General features: G+C 27.6%; 1 protein-coding gene across 4 annotated transcripts in view; it reads left to right on the plus strand.

The window, feature by feature from the left end:
* Window positions 1-20,606, plus strand: part of Klc (kinesin light chain) — an 82,117-nt gene that overhangs the window by 8,935 nt on the left and 52,576 nt on the right. The window contains exons 1-2 of one of the 4 annotated variants that reach the window (XM_067278864.1): window positions 9,373-9,535; window positions 20,167-20,410. In XM_067278864.1, the coding sequence (XP_067134965.1) occupies window positions 20,192-20,410 (219 nt within the window). In that variant the 5' untranslated portion in view covers window positions 9,373-9,535; window positions 20,167-20,191. Of the gene's footprint in view, window positions 1-9,372; window positions 9,536-10,044; window positions 10,478-20,166; window positions 20,411-20,606 lie in introns of those variants that run through there. The other 3 variants (XM_067278862.1, XM_067278865.1, XM_067278863.1) reach the window with 3 other exon arrangements.

The following is a 20,606-nucleotide window of genomic DNA, read 5'->3' on the forward strand; positions in this document are numbered from 1 at the left end:
TCCCAGCTTTACTGAACATACAGTATGTTCAGTAAGTACTGTACACTACTTGTGGGGATGGCCTAGCTGTTAAGTTGGTAACCTATTGTTCTGGAAAGCCAGTATCAAATCTGGATGGGCCAAAAACCCCTCCAGTAATATTTTGGAGATGGCTCATCCTGATATGACAGGTCCCATTTGGGGTTGCCTGTACATTGGTGCATGTGCCCCCCTTTTTATCTGTATTACTTTTTTCTTAATTCCCAAGGGGGCTCCAAATTCTATTATAAACAAATAACAAAATTCATGATTTCTAGCCTATTCTGCAAATATAAAAGAATTATATGAATGAATTATATTTATCTATTGTTCTTTGCAACTTTGTTGTATATTGATGAAAACTCGGCCTTGAAACAAATGGATTTTATTGTTCTATTATCCTTTTTATTGTGTATTTGCAGTTTTCTAAACATAAATCAGTTTTTCTCTCCAACAATATTATAAATTTAAAAATATCAAGAAAATTATAATTTTGTATGAAAAAAAAATACGTTGATACCACTGAGATTTGAAACACAAACGTCACGATTATGAAACTGGCATGTCCACCAAGCCACAATATAAATGGCAGAAATTCTAAAGGTTTTAAGTGATTTGCAATTTTCAATCTCAATTTTCTCCTTTAATTCTGAGTATTGTGCCTTAATGCTTGGCACATGTCAGTTGTTGGGGATTCACTATAACCTCACTGAGTTTGGTCGAAATCTGTGACCCCAATGTCATGCCGTCTCCTCATTAGATTGCAAAAAGCATCTCTCTTCATAAACATAATGAGAAAAAATACAACATACAATTGTATTAATCAAGTGAACTAAACTAACTATTAGAGAAATTGACCAATTCATTTTGAAATTATTAGAAATTTGTAGTTGCTTGTAAAAATTGTCACTAGCTTTAAGATCAGTGATAGTGTGATCTTATTATTAATACATTAAAAAATATATATAGAAAGTGGGTTAAGATGGCAATGTTAAGCTTTTTTATTTAAATAAAGTCAAAATACTCGCAGGATAAATTTTACTCATTCATTTTGATAAGTTTAAAACTGTTACACTGAAGCTTGCAATATCCACAAAACTTTCGTCATAATTTTATTCAAAAGTTTTGCTGTGAAAATGTTGCAAATTGCCTCTTCCAAAAGTGTTTGAAAGAATCTGGCAACATACTATTTAAATAATAAGAGTTTATCATCTTACCCAGATTACAAATATTCCAACAGAGTGGTGCTTACTAACATTGAGGTGAATGTAGAAAAATTAGACTCATCACATCAGGGCCATTGTTAATGATTTTTACATTAATTAATCAAGTACTTTAAGATACTTATTTATTTTTTTGTTTATAAAATTTTTATTCAAATGTAATTTTCAGTGTATTATTTTTGGCAAATTTTATAGGGGCATCAATGAAATACATGCACTAAAAGAGGGCAGTAGTCTGAAAAAGTTTGGAAAACATTGCCTTTTGTTTTATGCAATTGATTCACCCATATTTAACTGATATTCAGCTGAATATTTAATATTCATTAGTCAGGAAAAGCAAGAATATTATATTCTATGTTCAACAATAGTTATATTACATCTATTTGGTCCATCCCTAATCTGTTAGAAATCTAATACATGTTAATTAATAGTTCAGAATAAATTATATTTTTTACTCTAACAGAAAAATAAATTATAAATTCAAAATACTTGATTAATTCTATAGCCTCCTATATTGGGTTGTTCGGAAAGTAATTTCGTTTTTTTATTACTAGAGGAATTAGATGTATTTTTACCAGCCAATTTTATTTTAAACCACATTTTCATTATATACTTCGACAGCTGACATTTTAAGGCTTATTTGTAAAAAATTTTGTTTGATTCTGTACAATTGTTTTTTTTGGTGACACATCAAATATGGAAAATCGAAAGCATCATTTTCGGTACACTTTGCTTTTTTATAACTAAAAAATCAAAATGCTGTTCAAACAAGAAAAAACTTGTGGTACATGTTTGGAGAAGATGTGTTGAGAGAAAAACAGTGCCAAAACTGGTTTACAAAATTGTGTTCTGGCAATTTTAATATCGAAGATACACCACATTCTGGATGGCCATTTGAAGCCAATGAAAACAAAATAAAGGTACTGATTGAAGCAATCTGCCGTGTAACAACACGTGAAATCACTAAGAGATTAAATCTGTTAAATTGAACCGTTTATTATGACTTAAAACGAATTGGTTTCGTTTCAAAGCTTGATATATGGGTTCCACATGTTATTAACGAGAGATGCTCTCTATGGTTGGATTTTAAAGAAATTTGTTTTTGAGCTTTTACCAGACAATTTAACAATTGATTCAAAAGTGTACTGCCATCGAGTAAACAAACTGAGTAATATCATCAAACAGAAAAGGCCAGAATTGATCAACAAACAAAGACAATGTAGTGTTTTACCATGATAATGCCAAATTTCACACAAGTTTGGTAACTGGTCAGAAACTGTTATAGCTTAGATGGGATGTGTTATCACACCAACCATATTTGCCAGATTGGGCGCACACAGATTATTACTTGTTCTGGTCTATACAAATTTTTTTTAACTGTAAGACATTTACTTGAAATGACAATGTCAAAAATCACTTGGATCAGTTTTTTGTAAACAACGATCAAAATTTTTATGAATTTGAAATCATGCTACTATCAGAACAAAGGCAACAGGTATTTGACCGAAATGGTCAATATATAATTCAATAAAATATTTATTTATTATAAGAATATTGCATTTATTTTTCTATGGAAAAAACGAAATTATTTTCCTAAGAACCCAATAATAATTGATAAACTATTTTAAACATCAGTGAAGTTAATTTTTAGTAATTTATCAAATTTAAAATTTTGTTCTTGCAATGTGTATAATGATTATTTTTAACTACATAATAAAAATGTTTGCATATTGTTACATTAATTAAGTAGCCTAAATCACCATTGATATAAGTGTTTTTTTTTTAATGACTTCCATTTATCTTTCATCCTTTCAGATATTGCTGTAGTGATCAACTGTTTCATATGAAAAAGTAATTATAAATATTATTTTTATAAAAAATGTACTGTAATTCTTAGTAGTGTGACTTGATTTAATGAATTTTAAATAAATATTTTTATCTTTGTTAAATTGAAAAGCAGAAATAATTGTATATTTTAAGAAAACCTAAGTTTAATTAAATTTTATAATTTTTAAATCTTTAAAAAAAAAGTAAGAAAAAGTTATAGTAGTAAAATCTCTATCCAGTCACTTTTTTTTTAAACTGTTTATTATTTTCTAAATTTTCAAATTTTGAATGTTTAAATTGTTAGCAGTGAATCAAATTTCAATTTTTGTGAAACATATCAGAATAAAAGGTACTAGCAGGAATCTGTTGAAATCAATGGTTTCATGCATTTATTTACTAACACACTTTTTTTTTTACAGATTCTAAAACATTAAAATAGTTTAGTTCAAAAATAACGATATCTTAATTTTATTATTTAAGTAGATAGTGCAAATGTTTAAATTTATTAATGTTAAAAAAAATAATGCAAAAAGTCTTTTAATTAATGTGTAATTATGAGAAAAAATCAGAAATTCAGGATGGCTTGTTCTAATGGTTACAAAAAATTAATTGCTAGATGAAGTGCAAGTGCCAGACATGTTTGTACCCATAGACTTAACATTGTATGTTTGCCACTCCACCACACTTGAACTATTGCACCTTTCTCAAATTTTTCTTCATTGGCATCATCTATGTGGTGAGAGCTTTAATTTGATACCTGAGCCTTGCTTGTACTCTGAAACAAAGCTGGACAGAATTTGAGGCTTACCAAATTTATAAATAGATTACAGTTATATTCTCATAGTAAAAAATATATTGAATGTTTTTATAATGAGAAGTTTTTTATTTTTGTTCTTTTAATAATAATCTTAATTATATGATATATTGATTAAAAAAAATAACGAAAATCTTAACACTATAAAAAAAATGTCAAAAATATTTTAAGTTCATAATATTAGTTATGAATATTATTAATATAAAATTATTTCTTAATATAAATATTTCAGTTTAAGCTGGAAATTAACATATTAAAAGTGAGTTACATTTGATTGTATCTAAATGCTATACTTTTTTAATTATAATTTTATAAGTCAAATATATATCACTTAAGAAAATTTAAGAAGTCAAAACATTATTTATTCATTTAGTTAAATAGTTTTATACTATTTAACTAAACTAGCCCTATTCTAATGATACAGATTATATTTAAGTATACTTACATAATTAAATGTATAAATAAAAATTGTCAGCAAAAGATTAACTAACTACTACTGTAAAAGTTTGCTAATGAGGGACTCAATAATCATAATTGTCCGATGATAATCTGGCATGTTAATATTCTGTGAATATGAATCTGTTTGGAGTGGTATATTAAAAAACAGAGGAAACACAGTATTTGTCTGGAAAATAAATATTAAATGTACTGTACACGAATCATTGTGAAAGTTGATTTTGTGCAATAACATATTCAAGAATGTTTTTTGCAGGTTTTTCAATCTTAACACAATATAGTCATGCTAGCTCATTGGGTATTGATATAGTCATGCACTGTATTTTCATTAGATTGATTAAAGTATGTGTGTAAAACAGATTAGGAGCATATAGTAAACAATGATGATAAAGAAATAACATGATGTACTGATACAAAATGTACAGCAATGTCTGCAAATTCAGACTGCATATACCGTATTTTACGGACTATAAGACGCACTTTTTTCTTCGAAAAATTGCCTCCAAAATTCAGGTGCGTCTTATAGTCCATAGCGTCTTATAGGTATTTTTTTTAAAAAATTGCTTAAAAATTAAGGTGCGTCTTATAGTCCCTAGCGTCTTATAGTCCGTAAAATACGGTAACTTATCAAGTGTTTTGAAAAGTACAAAAATGCGTGGTAATCCAGCATTATCAACAATCCAACACTACTGATTCGATAGGTGCTAGATCAGCGGTTCCCAACCAGTGGTCCGCAAGAGCTAAAATATGGTCCGTGAAAGATTTAAAACTTTTATTCATTTTAAATTATTATTCCCACATTGATACAAACTAAATTTAATTTTTACTAAAAATGTTGTTTTCTATTATAATAGTACTGTTAAAGCATGTTACTCTTGAGTTTAATGATTATGTATGTTAAAAGTTTTGATTAAAGTTTATTTTTAGATTGACAGTTTATTTTTCTTAAACCTTGTGGTCCCTGCTAACAACAATGAAATCAAAGTGGTCCCTGGTCAAAAAAAGGTTGGGAACCGCTGTGCTAGATGAACAAACTTAAATTCTAGAGTAATGGCAGAATAAATATTAAAAGAAATATATTTGTTACTATGTTTGTTTGAAAATCAAACTAGTTACAGCTGATATTACTGTTTTAACAAGTTATAAATTGACAAAATTTCTTATTGCTATGATAATTTAATTAAAATTTGTGATTTATAAGGTTGCTTGGCAGATTTTCTATTCTGAAACTTTGAAGGTTTTAACATTTAATAGATTTTTTAAAATTTCCTTTTTAAGGACATTGATTACATTTTTAGTTTCTTTGTATGTTATTATTTTTAATTAAATAGAAAATTATAATAGTTTTCATTCATTTGAATGGATATTAGTTTTTTTTCTTAATTAATTAATTGTCAAAAATCAGAAGTTTGCAGATTGTTTAATATGGTCAATTCTAACAATTAAATTGGACATCTCTTTTGAAATATCAAATTTATGAAAAAAAATTAGTAATTGAAGTTGCTATTTCCTTTTATAAAAAAACAGTTTATTTTATTCATCAACTTTTTAAATAACTTATTTTATCCTCTATGAAGAATAATTACAGGTATCCCTCGTATAACACAGTAGTTACGCTTTGAAAAAGTGTCGTGTTATGCAAATCCATGCTATATGAAACAAAGGACTAATGCAAAACATAGGGTTAGGTTACAAAAGTTAGCAAAACTATACTATTCTTTTTTGTTATTAAAAAAAACATTTATTGAAGCAATGGATAATTAACAATCGCAATTAAAAGTACTTATTATGCATTAATAATAATTTTTAGTTAAACCATGTATTTTCTTTTTACAAAGTATTATCTGAGTTTTTTTGTTGATCTTGATCAGAAATATCAGCAACTCTTCATTTTTTTATTTTATCATAATTTATGGATGACAAAATAAAAATGTGTTCTAGAAGGTGGCATTTGTTTGGTCAAGTACCAAGAGAGATTTTTTTTTCCAGAATTTGTGTTCGAATACTGAGATCTGAGATACCGCTGTATTTGGTTCATCATTTTTACAAATGATTTCTTACCTGTAGTTAAAAATTTTTAAATAAATTTTACTAAATATGAAGATTAATGTGTCAAAACAAAACACATTGACAGTCTTAAGGACCTAAAGTCTGAAAGTGCAAGTTTTTTCTTCCTTGTCCTAGCTATCAGTTTTCATTAAAGTAAACCTAACAAAAGGTACAAAGCAAATAGAAAATTCCAATATTCTAAAATCCGTGAGCAACTTTGAGACAACGTGCATGCTTACTTGGATTAAAAAAATATCGAATAACAGAACACTTAAAAATTATGAAATTTTGTATGGAGGATTTTCAAACACCTGGGTTAGAGTGAAACTGGAAACAGTGTTGTACGGGGGATATTCCCAATTTTCGAACCACGTTAGTGCGAAACCGTATTCGATTTGAACTGGTAGAAGTGCCATGTTGTAGGAGGGATATCTGTATTTTATTCACGATGATGGTAAAAAAAAAATACCTCTAAAAAGGTTTACATAAAGGTAGGTAAACAGATTGTTTTATTTTCATTTAACAAATTATAATCATTAAATTCAATTTATGGACAATTTACTTATTGCGAAAAAATTTTCATTTTTTTTTAATAAATTATTTAGGAAAACATCGTTTTTCTTTTTAACAATACTAAATTATTATTTACAAATTTTGATTTTTTTTTGATAAAACATTTATCAAAAAAAAAATTTCCATTTATTTATCATTTATGAATTGACCATTCGATTTGCCAACCAATTAATGAGCATGTTTAATAATTATTATTAAATATGCTTGTTAATTTAGACCGAATGGTTAATTACCGGTATTGAATCGTTCTAATTTTAAAATGAATTCAACGTTATGTTCGTAAATCGAATATCAAAAGATTGTCAAAGTTTTCCTATCTGAATCTGATAAATCATTCTACTGTATTTTGCAACAGTTAAAGTATATACGGCGCGTTTAGACCAGATTAGATCAGTTGCGAATGATCTCGCATAAGAAGCAAGGCTGTGTATATTGAGTCACGGTTGCTAAAATTAATATCGTCCTCATTTTCCTTCCTGATGATAATGATTACCAGAATTAGATAATCAAAATTTAATTCTTATATTTTACTACGCGTTACATAATAAATATATCGGATAACTACTGTGTAATTTCTAAAACTGCATTTCTCAGAATTCGAAATTTAAAGTTTCGTATAAAATGTACAAGTATTTTTATAAAATACAGAGACTGATAATTATCTAATTTAGCAACTAATTTTAATACGTAATCAATTCGAAGTTTTTAAATATATTTTTTCCGCAATTCCAAATGAATAATTATTGTTTTCTCTCAAATTTAATTAAATATTTTTCTTTTAAATCATTTTATATATTTAGAGTATTTGAATCAAAATTTTTATCACTCGTCGTAAATAGTGCAAGATCAGTGAAATGTCAGAATGCATTTTAATAGTTTGAATCATATAATAAATAGCTAAATTCAGAGATTATTTTCTACCCACTAACATATTAAGGTTTTCCCCCCTGCTATAAACGATAATTTTAAAGTAAAATTGTGTTTTGAATATAAGTTATTTTATATATCGGAATGTAAAGATTACAGTTAATAAAAATAGTCATTATTAATCATGTCCAGTAGTCAAAATAATAATTTTGATTCCCGTTGTAATTTGTTGTTTTTATGTAAGAAATAATATATTGTAATTAACAGTGCTGATGGGATATATTTATCACTTCTCTCACATTATCATTCTGTATATTGCACGTTGTTATTACTGTTATTTGTGATAAAAATAAATCAACTTCCACTTTAGTTAACAATTCCAGCATCCCACGATGTCTCCGCAATGAAATAGAATACAGTAGGCCCTCGATTTAACGGACCAATTGGGAGAAGGAATGCCCATTATTGCCGAAAGTCCATTAAATCGATTGTCTTAAAAACTAACAGAATCTATTAAAATGTTATTGTAATGTATAAGTATGAATAAAATATGTGAATAGAGTAATTTACACTCATTGATTCATTGACCAATCTTTTAGCTTGGTCGCTATTCGCGAAAAAAGTTGTAGATTTTTTTTCTTTTTCGACAGAACTTTATCTGTTAAATCAGGGTCCGATAGATCGAGGGTCTGCTGTATTTTTTTAAAATTATTATTATAATTTATCGATTTTATAAATAAATTTATATAAGTCATTTTGACTAGATTACGCAATATATCGGTATACTTCAATCATAATCTGTCAATTTAGTTTGAGATGCAAATTAGAAAAGTCGATGAGAAAATCCAATTCCAAGAAAAATTAATTTCTTGGAATTTTTATCAAAGGTTCAACATAATTCCATTAATTTATCGTCAAAATTAACATAATCCGTATATTTTAATGTAAGGACTATGTTAATTTTGACGATTAGTTAATGGATTTCGTTTTGAGATGGAGAATATGTTAATTAGTAATTATTATTTTGATTTTTTGTTGTTGAATAGAAAAACGATTAACAATTACTAATAACTATATTTAATTGCTGGATTTCTTTAGAATTAGTTTCTTTTGAGTCATAATTTTCATAGTGATCAATCCTACGGATACATTGTTTTTGATTCTTAGACTTAGTACACGAACATTTCTCGATTTTATAATTTATAATACAGTTTTATCGATTAGTCTTAAAACCTACGAATTCGTGTTTTTAGAGAAGCAAATTTAGTTGTTTTGTAATTCAAATAGTTTCCTCTTATTAATACGTCGTGTGCTAATTTTTTTAAACCATCTTAAAACTACAAATGGCTCTTGAAAGCGAGAGACATTAAATCAAGAAGTTGCCGACCTTGTATAAATCATAACTAGTTCGTTTATTTCAATTGTAATCGGAAATTCAAATCACGAAATAGCGCACAATATTAATTCGTATGACGTGGCTTCGGTATTCATGCATTGCTTTGACCTGACTGCTATGACTCACGTCTTGGGAGTAAATAGTGCATTGAAACTTTTTCGGATTTTTTTTTCCGCAAGGAGGTTTTTCACAAGCTGAAACTCGAATTATTTTACCTAGTTTTAATCTACTCACCTCTCGGAGATGCATTGTTGAAGAATAACTATATACATTCCTTCACCATTAGTTAGTTCGGTAACTAATAAAGCACAGGTGAGACACATCAGATAATTATCATACTTCCACCTACGTAAGGAATTCTATTGTCGGAATTTTTGAGCTGTGTTAAATTCGTTTCGATGCTAATGTAATGACAGTAGTACATATTTTATTTTATCTGTTTAAGTGTTCGAATTTAAGTGATAAATAGTTTATTTTTCTTTTAAAAAATTGGCGTAATAAAATTTTACAACTGAACCACTCGTTTGGGATCCTTTCGGGTGACAGCATCCGGTATCTTATTACGTCTCATAGAGGAGAGAATGAGAGGAAATTTCTTAAGTTTGAAATATGTAGTCGATCGGTTCGCTCGTTAAAGCTTTAAAGAACAAAGAAAATTTTCGAAATACGAATATGATATGAGGTAAAAATGAAATTTTATATCGCCTTTCTGTAGTGATATTGACGCTCATATTTGCATTGGTTCTTAAAGATGTATTTCCAGAAATTCCTGTTATTGATTATTATATAATGAGATTTCAGAAAGAAAGCATTGTCTTTGTTACCCTGACCTTCCTAGATCGATAGTATTTCATGATTTCCCATCTATTATCGATCCTTGTCGGCATCATTCGCATGCGCATTCCATTTGTCACCTTTTCGTTAAAGCCGTGAGCGCTATCGTTTCTATACAACTTTGTTATTCCTCGATTCCTCACATCTTAATACTTTATCCATCGTATTTAGTTAGTAAACGGTGCGATAGTCGAACAAAGTCGCCTGTCAACTTAATGCAGGCTCCGTCTAGACTTGCTGCAATGCGGTGTGGTGTGTCATCCCTCCACCCTTATGTGAGGAGAGTTGCTTTACTTTCGATGTGAAAGTGTTTCGTCAATCGTTTTATTTGTATTTTGTCGTAATTACTTGTAAAAGAAACATTTAAATAAAGAATCCAGTTCCCATGAGGATGTCTGAAGCTATTAAATCCTATAGATTGTAAGTTTAGTTTTTCATCTGTATGGTTAATTTTCAGTATTGGATTAATAAAATGTAATTCCTATATATTTTTTTAAATTTAAATATTTTATTAATATATTCCTTGATTACATTAAACCATACTTTTCTTGTTGATAAACATGCTTAATTCATAAACTGCTAGTGCTTTTTTAAAAACCAGTTAAAATAAGTTTGCTAATAATATAATTATTTGTATTGCTTTATTTATTCTTTTGTGTATTCAGATATTTAGACGTTAAAATAGCTATGATTATAGTTTTTATATCATAAAATAGCTTTTTTCTGGTGATTAACTTTCAAGATTTGCATTTGAATAAATATTAATTATGATTGGGTAACAAAACACTGAATTGTACAAATGCTACAGATCAAATGTAATAATAAATTAAAAATAAACATTTTTTAAGTATTTCATTTGCATAGTTTGATATTTGCTAATTTCTTGGCATATTAAAGATTTATAACTATAAGAGAATTTAATCTATATTTCATAATATGTAAACGGAAAAAAGTCAGATACAACCTCTCTTTAAACTAAAAAATTAGTCTGACAAATCAACAATGTTTTTTATTAGAAATGTTTTGTTAATGATTATGATGATAAAAAGATTCATAATATTCATGGTGTATTTAGCCACTGTTATTGTAACCACAAGTTTAAACTCTGAATTATTCAGTTCTGTTATAGATGAAAGATTTGAAAACATATCTTTTAATAAGGATTTATTTGGTCTCCTAAAATGTCTGTTGTAATAAGGATATAAAGTTTTAAATATAGTATATTTTTCTTCATTCCTCAAGCATGAGTATTTTCTTGATATTCATAAGATATTAAATGTCTAAAATGTACAGTACTTTGTCATTCATTGTAATTGCTTATTATATCCATTCAAAGTTAGTTTCAAAACACAATAATTACTGTAATCTTTTCAGTAAGATATAGGGCTACTACTACTACTACTACTACTACTACTACTACTAATGAAATTATTAAATGACTTTCAGAGTGGTTATATCAGAACAGTAGATGTAAAATTTCTATTAGAAATAAACAAACTTTCCAGAATCCACTATTAATAAAGTCAAAGGTTTAGGTTATTTTAATTTGTTGTTATAGTTTAATTATATAATTTGATGTAATTAAATTTTTTAAATATTAAAGTTTTAAATATTTCAAATATCTTTATAGCAAACTTTTCAAACATTTATTTTAGAAATTTAATTACAACAGAAGATATAATTCAGATACCATAAAAAAAATCTCAAGTTTTATATTTTTTTTAAAATAAGAAATTGCCATAACTCATTTTCTTTTTCTCCAGAACATCAAATTACTAGCTTAGCCTTTGAATGAAAATAATTTTCAATAGAAATAAGTATTTATCAATTAAAAAGAAAAAATTAAATTATTAAAATTTAATAGGCCTATTTGCTAAAGTTTCATAAATACAGTAATATAATTTTTATTTTAATTCATTAATTAATAGGTAAACAAGTATTTAATTAGAAAAGACAGATGGGTAATTTAGCATTATGATAAAATATATAATGTATAGGGCCTGGTATTTAAATTTTTTTTTTATCTTAGTGGTTCTTAAAGGACTACTGCTTTAAAGTTACATTATATCTACATCTATATAACAACACTGCAAACAATGTATTGTTACCACTTGATAAACCAGTTTGGATGGAGTGAAAGATTCTGTGGCATGTCGTCTGACATCACTTAAAGATTTGTGTAACTGTTCACTACTGATCCATTGCATATCAGTTTTTAAATGTAATATCAGAGGATGACACAGTATGAAGCACATCTCAGAGGAACATAGGCATGGACTCACTTTAAGCAGCTGCAGTCAACTGTGATTACTAGACAAAATAGTTTGATCAAATGCAACTTGAAATGGTAATGAAATATTGCAGTGCGTGGCACAAAACAACATACATCAAAATGATTCTCTGTTTGCAAAATTGATATGGACTGAGATGTTCATAATGAGGTAACAAAACACTGTCTGCAACACTGTTATGTAGACATAGCTTAAGAAACCTTTCCAGGTGTACACCATCACATGAATTAAAATATTAAAACAGCAAATTTTTAAATTTTTAAAATAAAATATTATATTATATTGTTGTTCTGTTTATTATGAACTATTACAGAAGTTTGTACAACTCATATGCAGAAAATGCAGTGTTATTTTATTCACAGGGCCCTATAAATAACTCTTGCATTGGAGCCTATGATCCCTTTAGCATGTTATGTGGTACAATCCTGTTCAGATATGTAGAATAGATTAATTTATGTAGTAGATGTAGGCTAGTTGGTCAAAAAATAGCAAATTGCATGCAAAGAGTGCTTTATGAAAAACTTAGAAAGTAAAGCAAGAACATATAATAGTCTTAAAAAAGAAAAAAGATCAGTGGACAACTGAAGTGTGTGTGTGGAGAATCATATGCCAACATGACCAGAGGTTTGATTGTATTCTTATGCATATTTTGTCTTCAACTAAAAGTAACTCCATGATCACAGAGTTAGTTTCAGTTGATGTCAAAATGTGTAACCAATTCGATTGTCTCACTAGTTGTTGCACTAGCAATCACTGGTTAATTCCAATAAACTTTCAGTCAATAAAAATTGCTTATTTAATAATAGTGTTCTCTCAGTCCAAAAGGTTGAGAACTACTGTTGTAAAGAATGCAATTTACTTCAAGTTAAAAATTGTGTTTGTATTGCAGTGACAAGAAAGCAATACTTTGATAAATTATTTCAGAATATAAATGTTTCCAATTTTGAGAATAACAAATGATTAAAATTTTGAAGTGATTCAGAGTGAATACTAGGCCTACAGTATATATTTATTGAGATTTTTAAATATGATCATTAATGCTGGTCTAATATCTTAAGTATTAGACTTGTGAATCCAGTAGAACAATATTTTTAATTACGAAGAATTATTCATATGATTATACTCAATGTTAAGACTTGTACAGTAGATATAAAATCTATAGCATTCTGATTTCCAGAGAAGTTACCTATTATATAATAAAACCATTGTGTAAGATTTTTACAAGAACTAGTGAAGAAGCAATGAATAAAAATTTAAAGGAGAAAAAAAACTGAAAAATAGAAAGAGAAGGAAAAATAGAAAAATTGTAATTTTTAGTTGTTCATTTCTTCTATGTGACTATAGATTTATTTAAAAACCAAAATTTATATATGACATGCCAACTTCCATATCCTAAAAATGAATTACAAAATCTCAGGAATTGTAGTATTGATTTTATGTAAATTTTTATATCTTGTTTTGTTCAGATTAATTGTTAAGATTTTATTAATGATACTAAAACTTAAAAAAAAATTTTTAAATGCTTGTTAAACTTTTAAAGTTTCTACTGTTAAATGGAATTCAAGATACCATTTTACTTCACATTATGCGTATAGTTATGTTAATAATTTATTTTGTTATTAGTTTCATCTATACATGTTATGTAATTAGATTTAATTTTTAAGTTACAAAATAACAAACAAATAAAGTTGTTCAAGCTAAATTTGTTTCAGCTTACATACAGGTGTTTTTTATGTTGTTACTGTAGCAACCATTTTGTTTAAATTTGTTTTAAATCATTTTAGAACTAAAGAGTCAAATTGGTACGGGATGAAAAATGTTTGAGTAAACATACTTTATATTTAAAAAGTATTATTGATGATTAAGTATAAAAATTTTCATGACACATGTCAGAGGTAAGTATATTTAGCATTAAATTCATTTATAAGTTAATTTCTACTGAATTTGAAAAAACCTAGGAAAAAATCTAGCAGCTTTGGCTATTAAATATTATCATCTGTTTAAAGATTATTATAGAACTTTGATTTGAGATGTGAGAAATTTCTGAAAGATTGTCTTTCTGTTAGTTTAAGCTCATCTGCCTGGCAAAGAATTGGATGATTTGAGTGGATTCATGGGTTGGTGGGAAAAATGATTTCATTTCATTAGAAAACAGATTGAACTGTAATCATTGTTGGAAGATAATATTTTAACTTTGTGACTCAATTTGAAAAGGAAGCATACATACAATCTATATATATAAAAACGAATGTATGTCTGTGTGTGTTTGTCCTTCATGCATTACCACACCATTTATCCGATTGCCATGAAACTTCGGGAAGTTGTTTAATACACTCCCGCGAAGGTTTCTGGCATATGTGAAGACCACCATTTCCCCCCTTTCAGAAATATATTTATATATGGATTAAGGCTTTTATGTCCAACAGATGGCGCTAACTTCCAACGACCTAAGTTTGCTTTTCTGTGAGAATGAACTAAAGCAGATCTTTTCTATCTATCTATATAAATAAAATATAACGTTCATTTGTTCCTACCGATTCCTTTGAAATTTTGACACAACGTTGCATTCGAATACGCACGTGTTTTTATATAATATACATGTCGAAATTCCCCCTACTGGGGGGAGAGGAACAGGATTAAGGCTTACTGTGAAGAACTCGGCTTCTATTTATACTATTTTACGTGCGGTTTTTTGCGTTTTTAATTGCGTTCTAATAGGGTACGTCAACAGAATATACACTAAAAAGGGATTTTTTGATATTCCCCCCACGGGGGAAATGTTATACATTTATAATAGATATATTTTGAGCCACAACAATGTGTGGCCAGGTCAGCTAGTTACAGTATAAAGCATGATGATGAATGCTTATTGGTTGGTTAAGATTATTTAAGCAAGAATTGAATAAAAGCAATGTTCAAATAGGCCTGCTTACTTTATATTGTTAGCTTCCTAATATAATCCAATTAACATGTTTTGCACTTTTTTAAAGAATTGTTTAGAATTTGTATCAAATTAGTTTTTTCATCATGAAAAGGTATTTACTGCAGTGGTTCTCAATCAGTATGTTACAGATTTCCCATAGGAGTCCATAAAATTTTAAAAAATAGTTGAAAGATGCTAGTTGTTCCTTTTTAATTAAAAATTATATCTTGAAGAAATGACTTGAAAAATAATTTTACATAAAAAGGTAAGTCAATAGTATTTTACTACTATTGATATACTTTTTATGTAAAATTATTCTTTAAGTCAAAATATTCTTTCCATTGTTGTGACGACTATCTACTAGAGATTGAGAATGTTAAACATTTAAATTCCTTTTGCTGTTTTGGTATTGTTTACTAATATTCAGATCTTCAGTGTCAATTTTTTGTTTTATACATTGTTGTAATATTGGCTTGTTAATATGTCACAGAAACTGTGTATGTACTGTACCATTAGCTCAGTCTCAACAGATGTAAGCATAGCAGTATCATGCTATTATTAACAACTTGATAAGTTTGTAAATTATTAGGCTTTCTTTGACTTTTTGCTTATATGCAGAAAATTCTAATATGTAACTTTTGATCCATTTTAAAATCTATTATTCACACAGTGAATTTTTAATTAGTAAGATATTTCTAGATACATGTGTGTGTGTACAGTTGATAGTCAATAGGGCCTATAAGATTATTTTATCAATTAACTGAGAAAAAAACTCATTAACATAAGCAATTATTATTAAAATAACCTACCTAAATTTTTTACTATTTTTTGATAATGAAAGTTTTCTTTCTCAGTAAATTCTTGGTTCATTTATGATGCTAATATGATGCTCATCTGTTATGATTAAGTGTAAAATTATTAAGAATTATAATTTTAAACTCTTAAAAATTTTAATCATTAAACATTTAAGTTTAAATTTTTTGCATTGAATAAAAAAAAAAAAAACACAATTTGAGGGGAATTAAATACTTCACATATATGAGTCATTGCTTCTTTAGTCTGATAATGAAAGTATAAGAGGTATGAAATGATAAAAACATATTAGTTTGGTTCATTATAATTTGGTCTTCAGCTTTATATTGATATTAGAATGATAGTTTTATAAATATCTTTTGTCATTAGAAATATAAAAAATTGAAAAATGAGATAAAAACTTAATTTCCAAGTAGTTTTAATTCATATATTTTCAATGTCATCAGGAGAAAATAAAACTGAATTCTTGAGTGTGAAATGAAATAAGAACTTTTTAAATTAAAAATGCAATACTGTAAATTCTTATGTAAGCAATAAAATTTTTAATAAATTAGATGATGAATAAAAATAAAAAAAAATATGAATTAATATATTGTAAAAATACTAATTAAAAGTAAAATAGTTGAGATACTAAGGCTTTTTAAGTCACATTCACTAATCTTGTTAATGATTGTGTTGTTAATGATTGATAGCAAGGATTGTTCTGATATATTAGCATTGTTTAAGAAAATATACTCTTTGATTCAGAGCAGGAAGCTAATAATTTGGAGCTATTCCATAAAATAATAAAACATTCTTTTAAAACTGATTTGATGGTGTTTAAACTATAAGTTAAATTTTCATGTAGTATCAATGTAGTTGGCTGGAGTATTGCCATCAAGATGTTGTAAAGGGATAAAATATACTTATTATTTGATGATAATGGTTAATTTTTTCTAAATATATTGAAAGTGTGTTTTATTTTTAAGAAGTTTTATAAAATAAAGTTTGAATCTAACAGGTAGAATATAACCAAATTTATGAAATAAGCTTATTAATATCAGTAATATATTTTTTGAAAAAGAATAATGTACTACAAAATTTACAAGGTAGTTTAAATTAATGTATTTCTCATAGATGCTAGATTGATATAATAAATTTATCCTTAGATTTATTTTGCAATGGATATGGATTCTGTGCTTAACTGAATTTAATACAAATAAATTCTTTCTTTTTAATTCTCTTAGGTCATCTTCTCTCTGCAATTAATTGCAAAACTTTGTTCTTTTGAATTAGTGTTAGATAAATTTGAAATAATAAGAGAATAAGCTAAACATAGATCTGAAGTAACAAATCTTTTGACCTCATTATGTTCAGGAAAATTTAATCTCATTTTAGTCTATGCTTCAAATAAGAAAAGTATCATTTTTATAAAATTTATTTTATTCAGAAGATCTCTTCTGATCATTTCAGATATGCAACTGGGACAGACTTTTTGTATCATTTATAGAACAACAAACTACATGAAAATGTGTGTTGTGAACCAGTTATTTGAGTATTAACAAGGAAATTTTCAATTATTTTTATATGTGCATAAGTGAAAGATCTGAACTGAATGAAATGCATCAGGATATGTGTTTAAACTATGCAGAAAAAATTTGGCAGTTTTTTGATTTAAAGTAATGAAATTTGAAGTTAGTTCAAATGCAATGTAGCCTCATTGCAACCTTCATACAGAAGCATTAGTATCAAAAACTATGCCAGATGATTTGAAAGTATTTTGGACACACTAAGAAACCAGTCTCAACAAGAACTACATAAAGTTGAGGATGTTTCAGTTATGCTTATTTGAAAAGGTATGCAAGGGGATAAAACCTGAAGATATCTCTAAATCACTTCTACATGAAGCACATTGATTGTTGAGGGGGCATTTCACCCCATTTATGCAGAGTTTTTGTTCCACATGGTTAAGCAGTCAAAAAATTTATAATTAACATACTTCATCTTTTTCTCCAGCAATTTGTTTTCAATGTTAATGTGTTTCAAATGTATTTTAACACCCTTCTCTATAAAATATTTGAAGTGTGTTAAATTAACAAAATCCAATTAGAATCCATGGGAAAACTACATAAATTGAATTTGCCAGTACAAAATTTAAAATAGATATATAAGAGAAGTATTTAAAAATATTTTACATTAATTTTACTCATATTTCATGGAAAAAATTAATAATAAAATGTCCGTTGAAACACTTAAATTTATATGTTGTCATTGTCAATGCTACATTGCAATGCAATCAACCTGTTTTTTCTAAATTGAAAATTATCATCCTTATCATTTGAAATATTTTAATTCTGTTTCAGTTTTATCATCATCCAGTTTCTTTTTTGGATGATTCTTTTATTATCATTATTATTATTATTTAGAAATTTTCAAATATCAGTCAAATACTAAGTTCTCAAAATATTTACATTTTTTTTTAATGTCATTGATGTAGAATGAAAATACTCGACCAATTCTGTGAGCAACTCCAGAACTTCTCTTGTAATAATTGGAAGTCATGTTTCTGAGATTAGACCTTAACTGATACTCGATTATAAGCTTTTTCACATTCTCCTTTGTCCAGACTGCCTGTTTGTCACATGACAAAAATGTTTTATCAATTTGTTTGAGCTATCAAGATCTTCAAACTACTAGAACAGCAAATTTCAAATTCAAAAACTTTGAAAGTATGAATTGTCTGGTCTACATTGTCAAAGCAGCCTGAATGTAAGTTTTACATTTAAGGAAATATGATCATGTACTGTACAGTAGATGTATCTCAATAAGGGACAATGGCCCTTCTGATTTATGTATTTTAACATTGAAGATAAACTTGGGCAAGCTACTCTGGCAGTTGGCTTTAGAGCATTTTAAAGAATGATGGAAGGCCAGGAATCTTTTGATTTGGAAGTTACCTTTACGAAATATTTTGGTACTGAGTCAGAGTACTGAATGTAATGTTGAGAATTAGTAACAAGAGCTGATTAACTTTGGCTTGAAAATCATTTTTGGTACAATAATAATTTTATCAGTAGATGTAATTTATTATCATGTAAAAATGAACTGAGAAAGACAAAGTTTTTGTTAATAAAAAAAAAATTCAGGACCGCCACTGGGAAGCCATGACCAACTCCTGGTGTTCAGGGAATACTGGGAGTTTGGTCGTGGGTTTATGCTGTGCTCAGATGAGTTGGCCACGAGGAGTTTTCTGGGTTTTCTCCACGTCTGTAATGCCTGAATAGGGGCCAGTTCCCCTTAAAAGACTTCCCGGAAGCATTATTTCCCATGCATAACACCATTTTCCAGAGCTGGTACTGGGGACTATCACTCTGGTACTAACTTCCCCCAAATTCATCTTGGCACAACACTAATCCTTAATTAACTTGCACCAGGTGCTTGCCAAAGTCAGGATGACTGGATATGGCATGAAAAAGAAGAAAAATAATTCATCCAATTCTATCAGCCTAAAGATTAAAGAGTAATGCCAGTATCTGTTAGAAAAGAAGATATGATTGATTAAAGAAGCAAAGGGAGGCAGACTATTAATGGTAATAGTTGATATAAAAAAAAACTAAAAGGTTAATCAGTTTACAGTGGCTAGTTCATCCTTGGAAAATTTGCAATTAAAAAACATTTTTTTATTATTATTACTGTAATGTGTTCTGATGTGCTTTTATGCTAATTTAGTCTTGTTAAATGTTGCATTTGTTTGAATTTCATTTTTTACTTTTAGTAAATGTACAGGAACATTATTTTTTTAACTTGTTTCTGGATCTTTGATCATTTAATTTATTTAACAGAATTAATTAATTTTGGGAATATAGTTTCATTTTTGTGAAATACTTAAAAAGGATTTCATTAATGATCACAAAGCATGTTGATTGAGAACAGTTTTGCTTTTAATTTGTTTGTTTTTCAGTAAAATGATTTCAGTTGAATAAAAGTTTATATCTTTAATAGTGGATTTATGATGATAATCTACTAATAGAATTTTAATTATTAATATTTCTATGCAGATTCTTAAATTATTTTATTGAAAAAAATTTTGATTTCATTTTCAGAAAGAAAATTGAATCAATAGGCAAAATGACTCAAATGACTCAAGAAGAAATTATTACCAATACTAAAACTGTTATCCAAGGATTAGAAGCTCTAAAAAATGAGCATCTTTCTATTCTTAATGGACTTCTCTCCTCTTTAAAAGCTGTTCAACAAGAAAAAGGGGATAGCAACTTGATGGAAGAGAAATCATCTCTCATTAAAAAACATTTGGATTCCATTGAACTTGGTTTGGGTGAAGCTCAGGTAATTTAAAGTTTATATTTAAAATGTGTGTTTTATACAAATGTTAGTTTCAGTGCCTCCCTCCCTTAAAAATTTTTTTTTATGGTCTTACCAGTGGGTGAGTGGATAAAACCACTGAACACTTTAGTTGATCATGGGTTCATGTCTTACTAGTGAGCTGCTCTCATAGTGTTTTTTGGGTATTTTTTTTATGTTA

Source organism: Centruroides vittatus, unplaced genomic scaffold, assembly GCF_030686945.1.
Source record: "Centruroides vittatus isolate TY-2023 unplaced genomic scaffold, ASM3068694v2 contig_824, whole genome shotgun sequence".
Lineage (NCBI taxonomy): Eukaryota > Metazoa > Arthropoda > Arachnida > Scorpiones > Buthidae > Centruroides > Centruroides vittatus.